Genomic DNA, 25,132 nt, shown 5'->3' on the forward strand with positions numbered 1-25,132 from the left:
ATAATCTCTTGCCCCCTCATCTGACAGCGCTGCAAATGCCTCACTAGCTTTGCCTACCAGTTTAGTCTGACCTAGCATTACCCGAAAGTCCTCTGACCACTCCATCTGCCGAGCCAGTTTTTCAAATGAAATAAAGAAGGCTTCGACATCTTTCTCATCAAATGTGGCATTATTTTAACATATTTGTGTAAATCACTACCTTCTCTCTTCATCTCCATCCTATTAACGACTTTGCTGACTAAGTTGCAACTTCTGAAGTTCAAATTCTCTCTCTTTCTCTCTCCCTTTCCTTTCCTCTCTCTCTCTCTCTCTTTATCTTCTAACTCCATTTTCTTCAATTGTAATTTAAGTTTTTCTAACACTACTGCACTTGTCTGTTTCTCTGACAGAGCTAAGTGTTTGAGTAACTCCCTTACAATTACAGCTTTCTTTTTGTCCTCGGTTAAGCCCAATTCTAACCTCTTTGCTAATTATAGAGTCATAGAGATGTACAGCATGGAAGCAGACCCTTCGGTCCAACCCGTCCATGCCGACCAGATATCCCAACCCAATCTAGTCCCACCTGCCAGCACCCGGCCCATATCCCTCCAAACCCTTCCTATTCATATACCCATCCAAATGCCTCTTAAATGTTGCAATTGTACCAGCCTCCACCACTTCCTCTGGCAGCTCATTCCATACACGTACCACCCTCTGCGTGAAAAAGTTGCCCCTTGGGTCTCTTTTATATCTTTCCCCTCTCACCCTAAACCTATCCCCTCTAGTTCTGGACTCCCCGACCCTCTAAAAGTCTGGTCTTTTTCTTTCTTTCTAAGCTTTCTTGGCAAATTAGGGAATCGTCTTCAAACTCCGAACCTCTTTAGCAATTTTAAGAGCCATTTCTCTCACTTTTAAATTAACCAACCACAAGTCAGCAAAAATTAAACAAATTGTATCATCCATGTTTTATTTAAAGGTCTAGGAAAGTAATCGGCAAGTGTTTAAATCTGCTCGGATCGTTTGTATCTCAATCTGTTCAAATCTATCCAGATCTTAGACTAGATCTGTCTAACCTGTCCAAATCACAGACCTGAGCCCCCAAACTGTTAGGACACAACGATAAACCCTTCTGCTAATTAAACCAAACACACAGAAACACTCACCTTGCCTTGTGATCTGTTAAAGTATGAGTGACAGAAAACTACCCAGATTCCACTATTTAAAGAAAAAAAATAACAATTTTATTCTTTAACTCCAGAAGTGAACATGAACCAACTATTTACAGCTCTAAGTCTCCTTTCTCTAAAAAGTTTGTTATCTCCCTCCCACTCTATAACAGTCTACTGATCCAGCAAAGCCCCTATTAAACTTACAGCAACTCCAGACAGCAGCTATTGTCTCCGGAGTCAATCTTCCCCTGTAGATCTCTCTGGGACATATTCGGTCATCTACTTCAAAGATGTTTCATAGGAAAAAGGTACCTTTTGGGGAGTGTTTTGAATAGCAGTCTTTCAATGGCGGAAGGTGTTCTTTCTCTGCCTAACTGTCAAAATACCTGTTTTTTTATACCCCAAACATCAGATTGTCTCATTGGTTCGATGTTGTCAAAACAGTAAAATCCAACTTCAATTGGGTTTTAGTATCTTGGGGCATAATTTAAACTGGTTAAATTCGAACTGCTGCGAAAACAATGGGTATCTAGTTTACAGCCGAATGTTACATCTTTAAATTGTTCAGTACACTTTGTGTCTCCTCATCGGTCAGCTTCACGCTTTCTTAAAGGTACAGTACACGCCTTCAACTTCATAACAGAGTGTAAAAGCAGATCCCATAGAGTTGATGGGTTTTAAACTAATAATTATGTGCTTGAGGACAATGTTTTAAGTGTCTACTGACCAGGAGACTTGGCTTATGTGGGAAATAGTCAAACAATCGCGCTCTCTCTCTTTCTCGGTGTTTTTCTCTTGCTTTCTTTCTCTCTTTTTCTTTCTGTCTGTCTTTCTCTTTCGTTTCCTCTCTCTTTCTTTCTCTCTCTCTCTTTTTCTCATGTGGTAGTGTCGGTCCAAAGCTAATCCTTGTGGCTGTACAGACTTCTGGCATCACCTGAACCAAAGGGAAGCTGCACATGATTGAAGTTTCCTCGAGTGCAATAAATTGACAAGCTCGCATTTGCCTTTAATTATTAAAATGCATTAGCTACAGTTTTGCTCATTCACTTGATCTTTGAAATTCTTTTTGTACGCAGTCCATCTACACTGCTTACAATGCTGCCTAGCTTGTGTCATGGACATATTTGGATCAGAGAATCATGGGATAGAATCACAGATTCCCTACATTGTGGAAACAGGCCCTTCGGCCCAACAAGTCCACACCGACCCTCTGAAGAGTAACTCACAAAGATCCATTCCCCTGCCCTATTATTCTATATTTATCTCTGACTAATGCACACAAACCAATACATCCTTCAACATTACAGGCAATTTAACATGGCAATCCACCTGACCTGCACATCTTTGGATTGTGAGAGGAAATTGGAGCACCCGGAGGAAACCCACAGACAAGGGGTGAATGTACAGACTCCACACAGACAGTCGCCCGAGGTTGAAATCAAACCTGAGTCCCTGGTGCTGTGAGGCAGCTGTGCTAACCCCTGAGTCACCGTGCTGGCCCACAGTGGGGGATATGGAGCTTTTGTCCCACCATCTAAACGATGAATAAACGAGTAACCGCCATTATCCTGTCTCTCTCTGCTGCTATTCATCCATTTCCTTATATCCAGGTCAATGATTTGTCCTCAGTTTCATAGGCATCATCCTTAGCTAACACTTATGACAGCCATAAAAACAGACAGCATGCTTCATGAGCTGACTCAAGAAAGCAGTTTTTTGCCATCCAGTTCTGATATTGTAAATGTGTTAGTGATAAATGGTTGTAATACTCTCTGCTGTTAAACTGGTTTTAACTGTTATTTATATGGGAAGACCTTTTGTTGCAGTGAGAGACTTTACCTCTTTCTCTTCTTTATCTGATATTGGAAAATGCAGGCTGTTCGATTTCTGGGCCCGTTGTAATTCGTGGCCGGATTTGGTTGCTGGTGAATAACCCATTGTGACCTTTTGTTTCCACATACTCCATATTACTCTAGTCACGGTCTGTTGAACAACTTTAATATTAACAATGTTAAAAATCAAGGACTCATGATATAAAATATCTTTGATATAGTGCACCAGCTCTTCTATAACCTGAATAAATATTGCACATTTCAAGCAAAATACTTTTCTTCATTTGTAGTTTGGAATGACACCAGCCCTTCTTGCAGCCTGGTTTGGTCATCTTCAACTCTTACAGTTCCTGGTCAATGCCGGAGCGAAGGTTACCATCAGGAACTCGGTAATTTCCAGATGGCAGTCCTATCTGGGGTGATGTGAGTATGGAGCAGCACTGGAATAGTTTCACAAGCAGCTTCTAAACAGCGTCTCAAAATTCAAATATTAAGCAGTTGCATCAGTCTCGTAGCACAAAATGGCCCTACTTTCTTAGCATTACAAGTGGAATAAATGAACTAGCTGTGATAAGTTACTGAGGCCAATCATGTGAGGGAACTGGATTGACGTCTGAGCCACAGTCAGTGACACACGGTGCTGGAGACAAATACTGAGTAGCATAATGAGGAAACTGGATTAACATCAGCAGAAATAGTGACACGGTGAACTGAGAGAGTTGTTGTCAACTAATAGCATGAGAGAGCTGCTTTAACATCAGTAGAGATACATTTATTGAAAATAGGACCTCTGGGTGCAGAGGTTACAAATGAAAATGTAAAAAAGGGAAACATAACAAAAATGAAAGCAGAAAGTACTGGGAAACCACAGGAGGTCTGGCAGCATCTATGGAGAAAGAAAGGGAGTTAATGTTTCAGCTCCAATACGGTGCAATGGAAGTGAAAAGAATTGAAAATGTGATGGGGTGTGGGGTGGTGGTGGGGGCAGATGTGGGGGGAGATGGTCACAATAAACGAAAGGGAAGGTCAGGAATAGGTCAGAGGTTGGGAAAGTTTAAATGACAATGATATCATTGAACGAAAGGCAAAGATACTAGTGATGGAAGCCCTGGTCCACATGGAGTGTTAATGGCAAAATAAAGAATAACTCTCTCTGAAAGAAAGAGAAGCCATTGAAACAAATTACAGACGGCCAGCTGGTGAAACATGGAATCAGACTGGAGGGCAGAGTTTGTGGCCTGAAGTTAATGAGTCCAGAAGGCTGCAAAATGTCGAGCTGGAAGATGAGTTGTTTTATTTATTCATGAGATGCTGCCTTCTTGAACAGACAATCAAGGTATTTTTCAATGTATCATTTCAGTTACATCACACTGTAAATGTTTGTGCGTTAGGACTGAGCCCTCCACTACCACCTGACGAAGGAGCGACGCTCCGAAAGCTAGTGCTTCCAACACTAACCTGGTGTTGTGTGATTTTTAACTTCTTGAACTGCTGAAGGCCATGTGCTGTTAGGTAGGGAGTTCCAGAATTTTGAGCCAGCAACATTGAAGGAATAGTGACACAGTTTAAAGTCAGGATGGTGACTGGTTTGGAGGGGATCTTGCAGGTGGCGATTTTCCCAATGTATCTGCTGCCCGGGTCCTTCTAGATGGTAATGGTGTGGGTTTGAAATATCTAAGGAAATTTAACAAAATTCTGTGCTGCACATTGTAAACGGTACACTTTGGTGCTATAGTGCATCAGTGGTGGTGGGAGTAAATGTTTGTGGATGTGACAGGGTTCCCAATCTCTGACCTGTTCTGTCGGCACAGTATTTATATGGCTCGGCTAGTTCAGGTCCTGGTCAGTGGTATTGGATGTTGATAGTGGAGAGTTCAGCAATGGTAGTGCTAATTGAATGTCAATAGAGGTTAGTTAGATTTTCTGTTGTTTGGGATGGTCATTGCTCAGCACTTGTGTGGTGCAAATGTTACTTACCATTTGTCAGCCTAATACTGGATATTGTCTGGGTTTTGTCCCTGTTTGGACATGGACTGCTTCAGCATCTGAGGAGTTATGAATGGTGCTGAACATTGTGCAATCATCTGCAAACTTCCCCACTTCTGACCTAATGATGAAGGGAAGGTCATTGCTGAATCAGCTGAAGGTAGTTGGGCATGGGACACTGCTTTGAGGATCTCATGCAGAGGTGACCTAGAGCTGAAATGACTGACGCCCAACGACCACAACCATCCTGATACCACATGGAGTGATCGAATTGGTTGAAGTTGTGATGGTGACAATCTCTGGAGAGGGCTGAGATGGCTGAAGATTGTATTTTACATTCATGGGCAGCCCTCTCCCCATATTATTGAGGATAGGAATATTTGTTGAGCCTCTTCCTCCAATGAGTTATTTAATTGTCCATCACTGTTCACAACTGCAAAGCTTAGATCTGATTCATTGGGTGTTCGATCACTTAATTCTGGCTGTCACTTGATGCTTCTACTGTTTGGCATGGAAAGCATGTTGTTGCTTCACCAGGAGTGACACTTCTTTTATGGATGTGTTTTTTCAAGCTTGCAGGACAGAAATATGAGCTTCAGAACAAATGGTGACTTCAAATGGCAATGCCCTTAACCCATTTTATCACACACCTACCGACCTTCAGATCTGAAAAACAAGTTATAATAGATGCTGCCAGATCTGGGGGAGGGGATAGCACTTTCTGTTTTTATTTCCAGTTTCCAGCATCCCCAGTACTCTCCCAGTGTGAGGGATTTGGATGAGTATCTGTCAAGATACCATAAGTGAAACATGATGCTGGGGTGGAAGGTTATTGAGCTGGACTAACAGTAGCTACGAAGCAACATTGAATAATACGATGGATACTTTGAGAGACAGAATATTTGAATTAAATTTGAAGGTAATGACCAAATTATGTAAATAAAATTATTTTTGCTTTTCACCTGTTGCCCCCCATTCTGTTAAACATTGTGTCTTATTCTGTGTTGATGATGGGACACAAAGTGCTATTGTGAAGATGTTATTGTGCCAAAATCTGAAGCTTTGGATAAAGGCCATTACAATACGTTATACAAGGGAAAGATATAAAAGAGACCTACGGGGTAACTATTTCACACAGAGGGGTGGTACGTGTATGGAATGAGCTGCCAGAGGATGTGGTGGAGGCTGGTACAATTACAACATTTAAGAGGCATTTGGATGGGTATATGAATAGGAAGGGTTTGGAGGGATATGGGCCGGGTGCTGGAAGCGGGACTAGATGGTGTTGGGATATCTGGTGGGTGTGGACGGGTTGGACCGAAGGGTCTGTTTCCGTGCTGTACATCTCTATGACTCTATGACAAGGTACTGGGAGGAGGTATTACTGAGTGACTGATGGAGATGAAATTTCTTTAGTAGGAATGCCGTCAGTAATACAGGGGTGTGACTGTGTGAGAGAGCTGGATTATCGAAATACAATCAGTAACACAATCAAGTTGGAAAGAATTTATTATGCATTCATTCATTTGGATTCTATTCAGATTGGACAGAGTATGCACCACTGTGCTGCTCACCAGGGACACCTGAATATTATCTGCTACACAATGGAGGAGCTACAGGAGGTCCCACTGGACAAACCTGATGAGGTGAGAGCTATTGCCAACCAGAGGTTCACTGCTGTGGTGCTCATTAACTGTATTTCATATACTGTAATACTTGTACACTCTGTTGCTGTGTGTATGATCTGATGGTGTGAGTATTAAATAGGGATTTCCCCAGCTTACTGTTGGTTTCACTGACTGTGTCATCCCACAGTTCTCAATAAGGATCAGGAGAAAGTGAATGGGACCTGCTTATCTGCAACTATCCTTTGGTCCGGGCCCTCTGCTGTGATAAACGAGGAGGCATTTGTATCACTCTTCTGTTTTCAGAGGCTCTCGGAAGGTTGGGAGGCAATGGCTTTGTGGCATGGTCCAGGTCCCAATCCTGCCACGTCCGATGGTGGAATTGGAATTCAGCAAATATCTGGAATTAAGAGTCTCGTGATGACTACGAATCCATTGTTGATTATCAGAAAAACCCACCTGGCTCACGAAGGAAACTGCTGTCCTTACCTGGCCTGACCGACACGTGACTCCAGACCCACAGCAATGTGATTGACTCTTCACTGCCCTCTAGGCAATTAGAGATGGGCTATAAATAGTGGTCTAGCCAGTAATGCCCTCATTCTGTGGATGAATAAAAATCTGAAATGTCCTCTCACTCTTGCGTACTTATGCCCTTCTCTCACCTCCTGCAATTTTCTTGTTTTGTTGATACTGTCCTGGTAGTCAGTGTCTTTCTTTCTTGGTATTCTTCGTTTTCAGATACCTAGCTGTTCCCATTCCTATCCACATGTGATGGTATTAAAGGGGGATGTGTGTTGTGTGGCTGGGATGCTTGAGCAATGCAATTCGATGCACAGAATGTCTGTGTTTCTGTCTCAATTACTGGACCACATTTTGTTTTTTAGGCTGGAAAGACACCATTACTACTAGCTGCAGAAAATGGCCAGTTGGACGTAGTGATGCATCTTCATGCCCTAGGCTGTGACCACCAGTTTCAAGACAAGGTATTTTCGGTGTGGATGCCAGGCCCCTACCCATCACCGTACTAAATTCTTGCTGGTCTCAACATGATTTGTCCCATGGTTAACATTAGGTCTCTAAAACTTCATTTCCACCCAGGAAGGAAATAGCAGTATTCATTTGGCAGCGGGACAGGGCCATGTGCATGTGCTGGAGAATCTGATCGAGGGGGTCTGCACTGAGGTCAAAAACAAGGTTAGTGATGGACCAATGCACAGGTTTGTATGTGACCATTTGCCCTGCAAATTCAAGACAGTCAGAGATCCCAGTTGGATGGAGGTGTTTGGAGGTAGATTTGTACCTTGCAGTTTCCATCATTGAGAATTGGTGTTGCACTGTGCAGTATTGCATAGCTGTACTGGTCACAAACATTCTATTAGCTTCTCAAATTACTTCTTATACATTCATTTTACCCTGAAACTGTGGTTGTTTGATGTATGCTTTTAATGTCTAAACTCCTAATTACATTTTTAAGAATGTAAAGATTGTTTCGGTTTCCAGATTGGATTTTCGGAGTGTATTACACTCTTGCTTCAGTGGGATTCGCACCATGCAGTGGGATGCTCATTTACTCCGTGCGACTCAGTACTACATTAGATGGGGTTTTTTGCTCTGTGGGAATCGGTGCCAAATTAGGTGGAGTGTTCTTCCCTTTGGGATTCAGTGCCACATTGAGGTGCGGAGCTACCCATGTTCCTTGGGGAGCAGATGGTCAGTTCTGTAATTCTGTGGAAATTGTCAGCAGATGTCACCTTTCCAAGATTCATTGCACAGAGCAAACTTAACAACCCTCTTGGGCAAACACATGAAGTTTCGAATAACCACACCCAATGATGCTGCTGACGCTGCTTCATGGTTTGGATTGGGATTGCATAGAATCATTGAATTTTACAGTTTAGAATCAGGCCATTCCACCCATTGTGTCTGTGCCAGCTCCTGACAGAATTTGCCAGCTGGTCCCACTTGCTAGCCCTATTTCTGCAGCCCTCAAATTTCATCCCTTTCAAACATACATTCAGCCGTCTTTGGAAACCTGTGGAATCTGCCTGCACCGATCTCCCAGGCTGTGCATTCCAAATCCTAACAAGTCTCTGAGTAACGAAGTTTCTCCTCATCTTACTCCTCACTTTATTGCTGACAATCTTGAAACTGTGATCCCCAGTTACTGGCATATCAGCTAGTGAAAACAGAACATCTTTCTTTACCCTGTCAAGTCTTTTCACAACTTTGACTGTCTCAATACGGTCACCTCTTAATTTTCTGTAGCAAATCTCCCTGCCAGTATGTTAGTCCCCTTCCAATTCAGGTGCAATCCGCCCTTCTTGTACAGGTCACTCCTACCCCAGAAGAGATTCCAATGATCCAAAAATGCGAACTCTTCTCCCCTGCACCAGCTCCTCAGCCATGCATTCATCTGCTCTATCCTCCTATTACTGCCCTCACTCGCTCGTAGCACCGGGGGTAATCTAGAAATTACTACCCTTGAGGACCTCCTTTTAAATTCCTATCTAACTTTTCATATTCTCCCTTCAGAATCTCATCTTTGCCCTTCCAATGTAATTAGTTTCAATGTGTATAATGACCTCTTGCTGGCCCCTCTCCCCCGTGAGAACATTCTGCACCCTCTCTGAGACATCCTTGATCCTGGCACCAGGGAAACAACACACCATTCTGCTTTTTCTCTGCTGGCCACAGAAACGTGTGTCTGTGCCTCAGACTAGAGAGTCCCCTAACACAATCGATCTCTTGGAACCCGACGTACCCCTCGTTGCATTAGAGTCAGTCTCGGTACCAGAAACTCAGCTGTTTGTGCTACATTCCCCTGAGAGTCCATCACCTCCTACATTTTGCAACACAATATACTAGTTTGAGGTGGGAATAGCCACAGGAGACACTTGCTCTACCTGTCTACCCCTCCTACCTTTCCTGGAGTTAATCCATCTACCTGACTGTATCTGTGGCTTTTCTCCCTTCCTATCACTGCCATCCATCACATCCCCTAGCTCCTGTAAATTCCTTATTGCCTCTAACTGCTGCTCCAAGCGATTCATGCGTTCTGATAGGATTCGCAATCACTTCCTGCAGATATGGGCAGCACGGTGGCACAGTGGTTAGCACTGCTGCCTCACAGCGCCAGAGACCCGGGTTCAATTCCCGCCTCAGGCGACTGACTGTGTGGAGTTTGCACGTTCTCCCCACGTCTGCGTGGGTTTCCTCCGGGTGCTCCGGTTTCCTCCCACAGTCCAAAGATGTGCAGGTCAGGTGAATTGGCCATACTAAATTGCCTGTAGTGTTAGGTAAGGGGTAAATGTAGGGGTATGGGTGGGTTGCGCTTTGGCGGGTCGGTGTGGACTTGTTGGGCCGAAGGGCCTGTTTCCACACTGTAATGTAATCTAATATAATCATCAGTAACATGGAAATTGTCCCTAAACTCCGACATCTGATAGGAAGAGCACATCACTCTACTAAAAACCATCTTTGCACCTTCACAATCTACAGACCTAGAAAATAGCACAGTTTTGTTGCCATTAAAAAAACATTGCTCCAGGCTAACTTAATCCAGGCTTATATTTTTAAAACTTAATCAAGAGACAGATCTCACTAAAACATATAATCAAGAAAAGCTGAGCTGGGGAAACTGGCCATTCTCCTTTCATTGTGCAAATGCTTTTTAAAAAATGTAAAAGCCTTTGCCTGTTAGCTATAATCAAATGAGCCCTAAAACCCTTCGACCTCAGATGTTTCGGAGTCTGTGTCTTTCATGACCTCTCTAAAAAAAGCCAAGGGCAACATAACCTTGTTAAAGGAGCAGCATCATCACATATTGAACCTTATTACATTAAGATCGCTATTTCCCAAATGCTCCCCCACTCTGATATTCTTCACTTGGCTTTCCTCATTCCCTTGAACCGTATCCAGCACAGCTCCCTCCTTTGTAATACTGAAAATGTACTGTTCCAAAAAGTAGTCCTGCACACATTGCAGGAATTTCTCCCCTTCCGTGTTCCACAATCTATCTTTTTCTCAGTCTACCCTTGGGTAGTTGAAATTAGCAACTATCACAACCCTGCCTGTCCTGTAGATGTCCATAGTCTGCCTGCAAATGCTCTCTCCTACTTCCTCTCGATTATTTTACACATAATTACCCAACAAGTCACTGCTCCTCTTCTGTTTCTTCCCTCCAAACATTTAGATTCTGCTTAAGGAGCTGCATCTCGTTCAAGGGCAATGAGACCATCTCTGACCATGATGGCTACACCTCCTCCCTTTGTACCCTTATAATGCAGTATGTTAGCTATCCAGGTCCTGTTCTGGCTTGAGTCATGTTTTTGTCAGTGCTACTATGTCATCTCCTCCAGAGCAATGTTTGCTTCTAGTTCCCCAGTTTTGTCCACAATACTCCATGCATTTATGTACATACAACAATTTAACCTTGGCCTTACCTCTTTCTTGCCTATTGACCCTCCTGATCCCCTTCTCTGTCATGGTGAGCGAGTTGATTTCTCCCAGAATCCTCCTCAGTCGTTTCTCACTGTCGCCTGTATTTCAAATGGACCACTTTAAGGAATATCATTCCATGTCTGCCAATATTTTGTTTCAGGCTGGACAAACTGCCCTACATCTTGCAGCGGAAGGGGGTCACTTCAACTGTGTAAAATTGCTGCTTGACAATCAATGTCAGATCAACGTGTATTGCAGTGTGAGTACAAATGTGAAGCAGTCTAAGTACAGGTCTAGAGCCTGAAGCACATAGTGTGGGTATGTGGTGTAATCCTACAGAGCTGTTCCACATAACAGTGTAAACATTGACCACTTACATTTATACAACATCTTTAAAGCAGTGAAAATCCCAAGGCACATCAATGGAACTTTATCAAACAAAATTTGACATCTAAGATATCTAATGATCACATTTGGTCAAAGAGGTCAACTTTCAGGAGCATCTTAAAAGAGGGAAGACAGCCGCAGAGGATGAGGGAGTGAATTCCAGAACTTTGAAAGAGCTTGATAACAGAGGGTACAGTTGCCAGTTGTGGAGTGACTGAAATGGGGACGGCTGAAAGCATCAGAAATGTGACAGTGTAGAGATCTTGGTGAGATTTCAGGTGTGAAGAGATTACAAAAAATAGGGAGGGGCAATGTCACAAAGGGATTTAAAACAAGGGTGGAAATCTTAAAAGTGAGGCATTGCTATCATTGGGATCAAGTATGATTTAGCAATCACAGACTAACAAATAATAGGAGTAGGAATTAGGTCATTCAGCTTTTCAGTCCCACCATTCAGTATAATCCTGGCTGATCACCCAACTCAGTACCTGTCGCTGTTTTCTCCCCGTTCAGTATAATCCTGGCTGATCACCCAACTCAGTACCCTGTCGCTGTTTTCTCCCCGTTCAATATAATCCTGGCTGATCACCCAACTCAGTACCTGTCGCTGTTTTCTCCCCGTTCAGTATAATCCTGGCTGATCACCCAACTCAGTACCCTGTCGCTGTTTCCTCCCCATATCTTTGATACGTGTGGGCCCTAAGAATTATATCTAACTCCTCCTTGAAAACACTTAATGCTTTGGTTTTAGCTGCTTTCTGTGGCATAGAGTTCCACAGGCTCACCAGCCTTTGGGTGAAGAAATTTCTCCTCATCTCAGTCTGAAATGGCCTGTCCTTAGCCTGTGACCCCTGGTTCAGGAATCCCTGGTCATTGGGAACATCCTTCTCTCGTCCTATTTACTCTAGTCCTATTAGAGTTTTATAGGTTTCTATGACCTTCCCCCCTCATTTTTCTATTATTGAATGTAATTATAACTGATTGTCAGTCTTGCTATCCGTATTGTACTTTACCTGATATGCATTTGCCCACTCACTTAAGTTTTCAAAGTCACGTTGAAGTATCTCTTATCCTCCTCACAGTTCATTCTCCCGTCTAACTTTGTGTCATCTGCAAATTTGGAGATGTTCCATTTAGTTTCCGCTCCTAAATCAATATATATTGTGAATATCTGGGTAAAGGCCCAGATCCCTGCAGTAGCCCACTAGTCACTGGATTCCATGCAGATAATGACCTATTTATTCCTACTCTTTGCTTCTTTTTGCTAACATTTCTCCTAAAGCCATGTGCTTCAATCTTATATGCTAATCTCTCATGTGGGAGTTTATCAACAGCCTTCAGAAAAGCCAAGTAAACCCCATCCATTCACTTCCTCTGGTCAACTGTAAAAGTTATGTTCTTAAAAAATTCCAGTAGATTTGTCAAGTGTGATTTTCCTTTCATAAATCCTAATTCCATCCAATCTTGTCACCATTTCCAGTTAAATCTTATATAGTGGACTCTAGCATTTTCCCCATTACTGATGTCAGATTAACCAGTCTATAATTCTTGGCAGTGTGGAGGAACAGAGGGATCTGGGTGTGCAAGTACATAGATCCCTCAAAGTTCCACCCAAGTGGATAGGGTTGTAAAGAAAGCATATGATGTTTTGGCTTTCATTAACAGGGGGATCGAGTTTAAGAGCCACAAGGTTTTGCTGCAGCTCTACAAGTCCCGGGTGAGACCACACTTAGAATATTGTGTCCAGTTCTGGTCGCCCTACTATAGGAAAGATACAGAGGCTTTGGAGACGGTGCATAGAAGGTTTACCAGAATGCTGCCAGGACTGGAGGGCTTGCCTTATGAAGAGAGGTTGAATAAGCTCAGACTTCTCTCTCTGGAGAGAAGGAGGAAGAGAGAAGACCTGATCGTGATGTTCAAAATAATAAGAGGAATAGATAGAGTCAATAGCCAGAGACTTTTCTCCAGGGCAGGACTGACTGGTCATAGTTTGAAGGTATTAGGAGGAAGGTATAAAGGAGACATCAGAGGTAGGTTCTTTATGCAGAGAGTTGTGAATGCGTTGCCAGCGGTGGTGGTGGAAGCAGAGTCATTAGGGACATTTAAGCGACTGCTGGACATACACATGGATAGCAATGAGTTGAGGGGTGTGTAGGTTAAGTTACTATATTTTACATTAGGATTAAATCTCGGCACAACATCGTGGGCCAAAGGGCCTGTCCTGTGCTGTACCTTTCTATGTTCTATAATGCCCCATTTTCTTTCTCTCCTTTTAAAATATCGAGGTTACATTACCTACCCTGCAATCCATAGAAATTGTTCTACAGTCTGTAGAATCTTGAAAGGTGACCACCGACCCATCTATTATTTCTAGGGCTACTACCTTATATACTCTGGGATGTGGATTATAAAGCAGGTGAAGTAGGTCATATCTGCCTTTAATCCAATCAATTTCCTCAACAGCATTTCCCGACTAATACTGATTTCCTTCAGTTCTTCCCTCTCACTGGACTCTGTTCTCCCCAACATTCTTTGTGATGTTATTTGTGTCCTTTATGAAGACAGAACCAGAATATGTATTTAATTGGCTTGCCATTTCTTTGATTCCCATCATAACTTCCCGTCTTTCTGATTGTAAAGGATCTACATTCATCTTCATTAATCTTTTTTTCTCTTATCATACCTATAGAAGCTTTTACAATCAGCTTGTATATTCCCACAAGCTTTCTGTTGTACTCTGTTTTCCTTTTTGTAGTCAGTCCCTTTGTGCAATCCTGCTGCTGCTGCTTTTGACAAATTTGTGTTCACTTTCCTTGGATCTAATCCTATCACTAATTTCCCACATTAGCAATGGTCAGGCCATATTTCCTGCTTTATTTTTGTGCCAGAAATCAACCAACAATTGTGTCAGTTCCTCCATGCACTCTATGAATGATTACCATTGCTCATCCACCATCACCCCTTTAAGAAACCTTCCTCCCCCCCCTCCCACTCCACCAGGACATGCAGATCCTGGGCCTCCTCCATCACCAAACCCTAACCACCTGACACCTGGAGGAAGAACGCCTTCATTTTCTGTCTTGGGACCCTGCAACCACACAGGATCAACATGGAGTTTGCCGGTTTAATCATTTCCCCTCCCCCCCCACCTTATCCCAGTCCCAAGTCTCCAACTTGGCACCGCCCTTCTTTCCCAGCACCACACTCTCGACTCTGATCTTCAGCATCTGCAGTGCTCACTTTCTCCTCTTCAATTTATCATAGTCAGCTTGAGCCTCATACCATCGTACTTTCCTTTATGTAAATTTAGGAATTTTGTCTCAGAATCTACAGTGTTACTCTCCATCTTAATGAAGGATTCTACCATATTAGGTCACTCTTCCCAAGAGTCGCACACAGCTAGATTGCAAATCACTCCTTTCTAATTACACAATAGCCAGTCTGGAATGGCTCTAGTTGGTTCCTTGGTTTATTAATCCAAAAAACAGTCTCCCTTCATACTCCAGGAATTCTTCCTTTACAGCATTGTTACTGATTTGAATTGTTACTGATTTGAATTGCCTGATCTATATGCAGAATAATAACAGCTGTACCAGTGTTACCTGCATCTTCAATTTCCAGTGACTAGTAGGATACTGCAAGGATCAGTGCCATCTCTGATTTGTGGGTGTGGAAGAATTGCCATTTAAGTATTTTACCAATACAGAGCCAATGTTTGATGAACAGATATAGGGTATCACCGTGTAATTACCTGTAGATTTGCTGTGTTCAGGTAAAAGTCTAATTCCTGCTTCCTTAATCAGCAAAACCTCAATGCTCTGCACTACGCAGTAAAACAGGGACATCAAGATGTCTGTCATTTATTGGTGGAAAAAGGGATCGATGTGAATGCAGTGGGTCAGGTAAGGATGAAACTTTCTGTGCCACTGTATAAACTCAGCTTTTGTCTCCAAATCTGCACTGAATAAACTAATCTCAGTCAAGCAAAAATTATCTAAAAAAAATGTCTAGAGAAGAATGAAATATAAATCAACCTGAATTTCCACTTCTGATCAGATTCCAGGGACTATTATTGCTAAAGTGCATAGATGTGAGATGGTGACAGGGTTAGGCCCAGCTACTTCACTCCTGTATATTAGGCGATGCTGACCCACGAAGAATAACAATTATGAACAGAAACTGCTGGAGAAACCCAGCAGGTCTGGCTGCATGGTGGAGATAGAAACAAGTCCAGTACTACTCTTCAGAAGAACAATTACCTTAAACTCAAAATGTTATTGCTGTTTCTCAATGAATGCTGCCCGGCCTGCTAAGTTTCAGATCTCCGGTATCTATTGTATTTGGCTTTTGTGTACTTGAAGACTAGATGTTTAAACTAGATATGGCTACAGGAGTGGTGCAGGAGAGAAGGATTCAGATACCTGGGTAATTGGGGCCCATTCTGGGGTAGGTGGGACCTCTCCAAGCGGGATGGTCTACACTAAATCAGAGGTGTGCCAATATCCTGGGGGGGATGGTTTGCTAATGCTTTTTAGGAAGATTTAAACTAATTCAGCAGAGGGAAGGTAACCGGAATTGTAGCTCCAGTGTCCAGGAGGTTGAGAGTAGTGAGGTCATGAATAAGGTTTCAAGGTCGCAGGAGTGTGGCGGCAGGCAGGAAGGTGGTTTGAAGTGTGTTTATTTCAACGCCACGAACATCCAGAATAAGGGGGTGAACTTGCAGCATGGCTTGGTACCTGGGACTTCAATGTTGTGGCCGTTTTGGAGACATGGATGGAGCAGGGATGGGAATGGTTGTTGCAGGTTCCAGGATTTAGATGTTTCAGTAGGAACAGAGAAGGTGGTAAAAGAGGGGGAGGTGTGGCATTGTTGGTCAAGGTCAGTATTATGGTGGCAGAAAGGACGTTTGATGAAGACTCGTCTACTGAGGTAGTATGGGCTGAGGTTACAAACAGGAAAGGAGAGGTCATCCTGTTGGGAGTTTTCAAAAGGCCTCTGAAAAGTTCCGGAAATGTAGAGGAAAGGATAGCAAAGGTGATGCTGGATAGGAGTGAAAGTACCAGGGTAGTTGTTATGGGGGCTTTAACTTTCCTAACATTGACTGGAAATGTTATAGTTCGAGTACCTTTGAGGGTCAGTTTTTGATCAATGTGTGGAGGAGGGTTTCCTGACACAGTATGTAGACAAGGCCACACTAGATTTGGTACTGGGTAATGAGCCTGGCCAGGTACTGGATTTAGAGGTAGGTGACCACTTTGATAATAGTGAGCACAGTTCGGTTAAGCTTACTTTAGTGATGGAAATGGACAGGTATATACTGCAGGTCAAGATTTGTAGCTGGGGGGAAGACAATTATGATGCAATGAGGCAAGATTTAAGAAGCATAGGATGGAGAAGGAAACTGCAGGGGATGGGCACAATTGAAATACGTGCCCTTGATAAGTATGTACCTGTCAGGCAGGGAGGTAGTGTTCGAGCGAGGGAACTGTAGTTTACTAAAGACGTTGAATCTCTTGTCAAAAGGAAGAAGGAGGTTTACGTAAAGATGAGATGTGAAGGCTCAGTTAGGGCACTTGAGTGTTACAGGTTAGCCAGGAAGGACCAAAAGAGAGAGCTAAGAGGAGCCAGGAGGGACATGAGAGGTCTTTGCCAGGTAGGATCAAGGATCTATAGGTATGTCAGTACTAAAAGAATGACTAAAGTAAGATTAGGGCCAATCAAAGATAGTAGTGGGAAGATGTGTGTGGAGTCCAAAGAGATAGGAGAGGTGCTAAATGAATGTCTTTTTCCTGTGTGAATACTGATGGAAAATAATGTTGTCGAGGAGAATATTGAGATACAGGCAAATAGACTCGATGGGATTGAGGTTAATAAGGAGGTGGTGTTAGCAATTGTGGAAATTGTGAAAATAGATAAGTCCCCTGGGCCGGATGGGATTTATCCTAGGATTGTCTGGGAAGCCAGGGAGGAGATTGCTGAGCCTTTGGCTTTGATCTTTATGTCATCATTGGCGACAGGAATAGTGCCAGAAGACTGGAGGATGGCAAATGTGGTTCCCCTGTTCAAGAAGGGGAGTAGAGACAACTCTGGTCATTATAGACCAGTGAGCCTTACTTCAGCTGTTGGTAAAGTGTTGGAAAAGGTTATAAGCGATAGGATTTATAATCATCTCGATAAGAATAATTTGATTAGGGGATAGTCAACATGGTTTTGTGAAGGGTAGGTTGTGCCTCACAAACCTTATTGAGTTGTTTGAGAAGGTGACCTAACAGGTAGATGAGGGTAAAGCAGTTAATGTGGTGTAAAGTGTTTGATAAGGTTCCCCAAGGTAGGCTACTGCAGAAAATATGGAGGCATGGGATTGAGGGTGATTTAGTGGTTTGGATCAGATATTGGCTAGATGAAAGAAGGCAGACGGTGGTGTTTGATGGGAAATGTTCATCCTGGAGCTCAGTTATTAGTGGTGTAGTGCAAGGATTTGTTTTGGGTCCACTGCTGTTTGTCATTTTTATAAATGCCCTGGATGAGGGCATAGAAGGATGGATTAATAAATTTGTGGATGACACTAAAGTTGGTGGAGTTGTGGACAGTGCGGAAGGATGTTGCAGGTTACATATGGGCATAGATAAGCTGCAGAGCTGGGCTGAGAGGTGGTAATTGGAGTTTAATGCAGAAAAGTGTGAGGTGATTCACTTTGGAAGGAGAAACAGGAATAAAGAGTATTGGGCTATTGGTAAGATTCTTGGTTGTGTGGTTGAGCAGAGAGGTCTTGGTGTACATGGACAAAGATCCACGAAAGTTGCCACTCAGCTTGACAGGGTTGTTAAGAAGGCATATGGCGTGTTAGCTTTTGTTAGTAGAGGGATTGAGTTTCAGAGCCATGGGGTCATGCTGCAGCTGTACAAAACTCTAGTGCGGCCGCACTTGGAATATTACATCCAGTTCTGGTTGCCGCGTTATAGGGAGGACGTGGAAGCTTTGGAAAAATTTCAGAGGAGATTTACTAGGATCTTGCCTGGTATAGAGGGAAGGTCTTAGGAGGAAAGGCTGAGGGACTTGAAGCAGTTTTCGTTAGAGAGAAGGTTGAGAGGTGACTTAATAGAGACATACAAGATGATCAGAGGGTTAGACAGGGTGGACAGTGACAGCATTTTTCCTCAGATGGTGATGGCTAGCACAAGGGGACACAGCTTTAAACTGAGGGATGATAGATATAGGACAAATGTCAGATGTAGATTCTTTACTCAGTGAGTAAGGGTGTGGAATGCCCTGCCTGCAACAGTGGTAGACTCGCCAACTTTAAGGGCATTTAAATGGGCATTGGACGTACACATGGATGAAAATGGAAGAGTGCGGGATAGGTGGGCTTCAAATCGGTTTCACAGGTCGTGCAACATCGAGGGCTGAAGGGCCTGTACTGCACTGTATTGTTCTATTGTCCATGAAGCATTAGAAGTTGACCAGTGCCACTTCTGAAAAGCAGTAAAAGGATTTGGGGATACGATGCAGGAGCTGCAGAATGGTCAACCTGCTCTATCCTGGACACTACCTGTGTCCAGTGACACCTTGTATTAATCCACGCGTCTTGAAGTTAGCCTGACACAGACTGTGGGTCCAGTTCCCATTGCTTGGATATATGGATGTTTAAATGTGTCTGATTTGGTCTGACTTTCTGAGGGTAAGGTTAGAATATGAATAAAGAGGACTGTTCCACACACTGAGAATAACTGTCATTTTATTTTGCAATTAACAGTATGCCTGCCTCCATCTTGCAGTGAAACACGGTTTTGCTCAGATTGTCAGGCTCCTGATAGCTGCTGGATGTGACATCAACATCAGTGACCACGTACGTTTTTGTGAATATCGGATATTGTGCACCTTTAATTCATACACTAAAAGCCAACTGGAGAGAAATGGTTAATAACCGAGTTCATTTTTTTAAAAATCCATTTAAATTCATTTTTTCTGTTTCAGTGAATGTCATAAAATGGGGAAGAAGGTGGATGAGAGGGCAATTAGGCTCACAAAAATAAATCACTCCCTGACTCCCCAAAGCCTGTCCACAAGGCCCAGATCAGGAGTGTGGTGGAATACTCCCCACTTGCCTGGATGAGTACAGCTCCAATAACACTCAAGAAGCTTAATGCAATCCAGGACAAAGCAGCCGCGTGATTGGTATTGCATCCACAAGCATCCATTTCCCTCCACCTCCGACCCTCAGCAGCATCAGTGTGTAATATCCACAAAATGCACTACAGGAATTCACCAAAGATTCTTAGACAGTACCTTCAAAACCCACAACTACTTCCATCTAGAAGGACAAGGGCAGCAGATACATGGGAACACCACCGTCTTCAAGTTCCCCTCCAAGCCACTCACCTTGCTGACTTGGAAACATATCACCATTCCTTCAATGTTGCTGGGTCAAAATCCCTCCCTAATGGCATTGTGGGTCAACCCACAGCAGATGGACTGCAGCAGTTTAAGGAGGCAGCTCACTACCATCTTCTCAAGGGGGCAACTAGGGGCGGGCAATAAATGCTGGGCCCAGTCAGCAATATCCCAAATGAGTTAAACAAAAAAGGTCAACAGGTGTAGGCTTGAGTATGGATTTAAGATCACAGCCATGAGGTTCATAAATAGCAGATCAGTCTCAAAGGGACTTATTGCCTATTCATAATCCTTGTTCCTATGTTTGTACGATTTGTTTAAACGATGTAATCATCCAGTTTCTAGGCCATGTTTGCTCCCCCAATTTGTTTTACAGTCATTTTTTTTGTAATGTTCATTGGTGTACCTGCATCAGTTGATAATAAGTGGTTAAGACACTGATTTCTGGTTCTCATTCTTGGGTCAAGACTGCCCTGACATTTCTGTAATTATTGGACAGTTATCCTGAACAAAGCTATCAATCAGCAGGTTGTAGTTTAGAGATCAGATCGTTTTTCAAAGACTGATCCTCTGTGTTCCAGCAGCACTTCAGTGAGTTCATCTCGACTTGATCTTAAGCTTCAGGATAGACATTGGTTATTTTATTTGAAGGGAATGTTGGGCTGGATTTGTACTGCTGCATTAAAGTTTGAAATATGTATCAGTGCTCTGCCAGATGAAGGCCATTAACTTGTTAGTTAATCACTGAGAGAATCTAATAGAACTATCAGTACCTAACTCAGAACTTACCTCAATTTGTTTGTTAAATTGATGCTGAAAATTCATGATGTTGTCATACAGTCATAGAGATGTACGGTATGGAAGCAGACCCTTCAGTCTTACCCATCCGTGCCGACCAGATATCCTAACCTAATCGACTCCCATTTGTTCAACACTTGGCCCATGCCCCTCTAAACCCTTCCTGTCCATCCAGATGTCTTTTTAAAGGTTGTAATAGTCCCAGCCTCGAGCTCATTCCATACACACATCACCCCCCCCCCCCTTAAAACCCTTTTAAAACCTACCCCTCTCACCCTAAACCTATGCCTTCTAGTTCTGGACTCACCCACCCCAGGGAAAAGACCTTATTTATTTATCCTTCCATGCCCCTCATGATTTTGTAAACCTCTATACGGTCACCCCTCAGTCTCCGATGCTCCAGGGGAAACAGCCCCAGCCTGCTCAGCCTCTCCCTGTAGCTCAAACCCTTCTGTGTTACACTTGGCACATTATGTTTTTTTATATTTATTCATAGGATGTGGGCAATGTTGTCCCAGCCAGCATTTATTGCCCAGCCCTAATTAGCCCGAAGCCAGCTAAAATTGAGCCACATTGCTGTCATGCGTAGGCCAGACCTTCCCTGAAGGACATCGGTGAACAGAATTGATAGTGGTTACATGGTTGCCATTAGGCTATTTTTTTATACCAGTTTTTTTATTGAACTCAAATTTGACCATTTGATCTGCAGATCATTAGCCTATTCCAGTGACATTACCATTAATCTGTTCACATGCATCTCGCAACCATTGTTCATGAGAAGAGTGGAAGTATTACAGGGAGAATCTGGGTATTCTTTCACAAGAATAGTAAAAACTGACTTTTAATAATGCAACAACCCAGAAATGGCTCGAGATTTATGCTCAGGTAGTTTCAAAAACCGTTACGATTCGTCAAAATTGTTTTCAATGCTGTCTGTATAAAGTGTATCATACAAGGTAATGGTGGCACACTGAAACTAGTACATCGTCAAAAGTTTGATTGACAGGGTTTGAACTCAGAGTTCAGGTAGGGAAATCCGCTATAATGTGTGTTTATGCCTGTGTCTGTTGTCTGTAATAAGGTAATGCACATCTATTTTGCATAAAGCCACAATATACATGCTTGTCATTAGCCTCCCTCAAATGAATGTCACTGTAATTCTTGTCCTGAATATGTGTGAGTGTGTGCAATGGACAATCCTGCAATTTATGTACCTGTGTGAGTGTGTGTCATGGACAATCCTGCAATTTATGTACCTGTGTGAGTGTGTGTCATGGACAATCCTGCAATTTATGTACCTATAATAAATGTGCTTCAGTCCTCTGTTTCTATTCCATACATCCAGCTTTCCCATTTTCAGGCACATTAGGACTAATTCTCCCTCTATTTCTTTTGTTGTGTGCAGCCTAGTGATTCAAGCAGCCAGCATATTTTACACTTTGCACAGTCTGCCTGTGCAGTACCTTAAACAGGGTAACTTGAGAGTGGCCTCTGTGGTAGCTGAGAGATGTGCTGCGCATGGCCATTGCATGCAGCTTTGCGGAAGCATTGCTTTGGATACTCTCTATGTCATGGGTGCTGTTTCTTTTCGATTTGCAGAGGCAGCAGAGTGCTTTACACCTGGCAGTGGAGAGGCGACAGCTCACAATCATGGAGATGCTTCTCAAAGCCAACATTAATTTACAGCTTCAGGATAAGGTGAGGAGGAGCAATACACTCCAAAACGTAACAGCGATTGGCAAAACCAACATTTAACGTTCTGTCAGACTGTATGATACGTGAGCGCTGCAGGTACTCGGATAATTGGTCGAGTTTTTAACACTGTGAACAAAGGCCCTCCAGCCGATCATGTCTGCATTGGTCATGAATCATGCATCTATTTGAATCCCATCTTGCTGCACTTGGCCCATAGCCTTGTATGCTGTGTTGGGTCAAATTCTCATCTGAATACTCCTTAAAAACCTCGAGGGTTCTGCCTCTACTGCCCTTACAAGCAATGAATTCCAGATTGCCACTACCCTATGGTATCTGATTTTTGTCCCTTTAAACCTCCCTTGCCATACATTAAGACTGTGTCAAACACTAAAAAAGCTGGAGACACTCAGCAGATCTGGCAACAAGAGTTAATGTTTCAAGTCTGGTATGACTCTTAATACTTACAAAGACAGAAATGTGCTCCCTGAGTATTGACCCTTCTATTAAAGGGAAAGATTTCTCCCTATCCATTTGATCTATGTCCCTCATATCATTAAGCACCTCCTCGCTCTTGTCTTCAGTGCCTGGATTAATAAAAGCAAGTATCTTGTATGCCTTCTGCACTGCCTTATGTACTTGTTCTGCTGCCTTCAAAGATCTTTGGACATACAAACTAAGCTCCATAAGATACAGGAGCAGAATTAGTTCATTTGGCCCATCAAATCTCCTACACCATTCAATCAACCCCCATTCTCCTGCCCTCCCTCCCTCCACTCACTCATCAAGAACCTCTCTCTCTCTCTCTGTCTTAAATACACTCAATGACCTGGCCTCCACAGACCTCTGTAGCAATGAGTATCACAGGCTGACCATCCCCATCGGCTCCTCTTCTCAGTTCTAAGGGCTCTTCCTTCATTCTGAGGCTGTGCTCTTTTGTTCCACTGTTTCTTACTACAGCCATAGGGTCAAAGAGATATACAGCACCGAAACAGACCCTCTGACCTAACTCGTCCATAACAACCACATACCATCAATAAATCTAGTACCATTTGCCAGCATTTGCCCATATCTCTCGAAGAGAAAGGGAGGACTGCAGATGCTGGAGAGTCTGAGTTGAAAAGTGTGGAACTGGAGAAAGCACAGCAGATCAGGCAGCATCTGTAGAGCAGGAGAGTTGACAATTCGAGGATCAGTCCTTCATTCTGATAAAGCACTTATGCCTGAATTGTTGACTGTCCTGCTCTTTGGATGCTGCCTGACTTGCTGTGCTTTTACCAACATCATGTTTTTGACCCATTCCCTTCTAAACCATTCATACCCATCCAGTGCCTTTTAAATGCTGTAATTGTAGCAGCCTCCATCACTTCCTCTGGCAGCTCATTCTATACATGCAAAATGTTGCCCTTTAGGTCCCTTTTAAATCTTTCCCCTCTCACTTTAAACCTATGCCCTCTAGTTTTGGACTCCCGCACCCCAGGGGAACGACCTTGTCTATTCACCCTATCATGTCATCATGATTTAATAAATCTATATAAGATCACCCCTCAGCCTCCACTGCTCCAAGGAAAATAGCCCCAGTCTGTCTCTCCCTATAGCTTGGGTAATATGCTTGTAAATATTTTTTGAACCCTTTCACGTTTTACAACATCCTTCCTGTAGCTGGGAGACCAGAATTGCACAGAGTATTCCAAAAGTGGCTTAACCAATCTCCGATCCAGCTGCAACATGACCTCCCAACTCTGTGTCAAATGTACTGCCATCCATTGCACCGCCTAACTCCTGCAAATTTCTCATTGTCTCTAACTGCCACTCGAACTGATCCACGTGATCCGATAGGATTGCAACCAAACACAGTTCCTGCAGACATAATCATCAGTAACGTGGAATCTTTCCTTAATCTTCCACATCCAACAAGAAGAGCACATCACTCTACTAACAATCTACTGAACCAGAAAATAGCAGAGTCGTACTGCTCTGAAAAGACTGCTCCAGGCTAGCTTAGTACCTATGCTTTTATATGTTTAAACTTTAATCAAGAGACAGATCTCAATAAAAACATATAATAACCCCCCCCCCCCCCCACTCTACTCACTTGCAGATATACAAAATGGAAATAGTAAGGTTATATTTCAAACTGGTCAGTTAGCTGTCCCCTGCTGTGAGCTTCCCCACACAGTTTCCTCGAAGGTCAGCTGTGAATTTCACTGATAGTTTGTTTTCCTTAGAACAAACTCCAATGTCCAGAGATGCTTGCAGACAAACAGCAAAGGCAGCAGCTATGCAGGTTACAGCTGGGTCAGACAACATCGAGTCAGAGAGATGTACAGCATGGGAACAGACCCTACGGTCCAACCTGTCCATGCCGACCAGATATCCCAACCCAATCTAGTCCCACCTGCCAGCACCCGGCCCAGATCTCTCCAAACCCTTCCTATTCATACACCCATCCAAATGCCTCTTAAATGTTGCGATTGTACCAACCTCCACCACTTCCTCTGGCAGCTCATTCCATACACGTACCACCCTAGAGGTTAAAAAGTTGCCCCTTAGGTCCCTTTTATATCTTTCCCCTCTCACCCTAAACCTATGCCCTCTAGTTCTGGACTCCCCGACCCCAAGGAAAAGACTTTGTCTATTTATCCTATCCATGCTCCTCGTGATTTTGTAAACCTCTATAAGGTCACTCCTCAGCCTCCGACGCTCCAGGGAAAACAGCCCCAGTCTGTTCAGCCTCTCCCTGGAGCTCAGATCCTCGAACCCTGGCAACATCCTTGTAAATCTTTTCTGAACCCTTTCAAGTTTCACAACATCTTTCCAATAGGAAGGA

General features: G+C 43.3%; 1 protein-coding gene across 1 annotated transcript in view; it reads left to right on the forward strand.

The window, feature by feature from the left end:
• The window catches only part of LOC122544734 (ankyrin repeat and death domain-containing protein 1A-like), a 124,216-nt gene that overhangs the window by 1,549 nt on the left and 97,535 nt on the right, over positions 1-25,132 (forward strand). The window contains exons 2-9 of the mRNA XM_043684041.1: positions 3,271-3,369; positions 6,508-6,612; positions 7,479-7,577; positions 7,693-7,788; positions 11,195-11,293; positions 15,225-15,323; positions 19,175-19,267; positions 22,210-22,308. Coding sequence (XP_043539976.1) covers positions 3,277-3,369; positions 6,508-6,612; positions 7,479-7,577; positions 7,693-7,788; positions 11,195-11,293; positions 15,225-15,323; positions 19,175-19,267; positions 22,210-22,308 — 783 coding nt within the window. The 5' untranslated portion in view covers positions 3,271-3,276. The remainder of the gene's footprint in view (positions 1-3,270; positions 3,370-6,507; positions 6,613-7,478; positions 7,578-7,692; positions 7,789-11,194; positions 11,294-15,224; positions 15,324-19,174; positions 19,268-22,209; positions 22,309-25,132) is intronic.

This window comes from Chiloscyllium plagiosum, chromosome 51 (assembly GCF_004010195.1).
Source record: "Chiloscyllium plagiosum isolate BGI_BamShark_2017 chromosome 51, ASM401019v2, whole genome shotgun sequence".
Lineage (NCBI taxonomy): Eukaryota > Metazoa > Chordata > Chondrichthyes > Orectolobiformes > Hemiscylliidae > Chiloscyllium > Chiloscyllium plagiosum.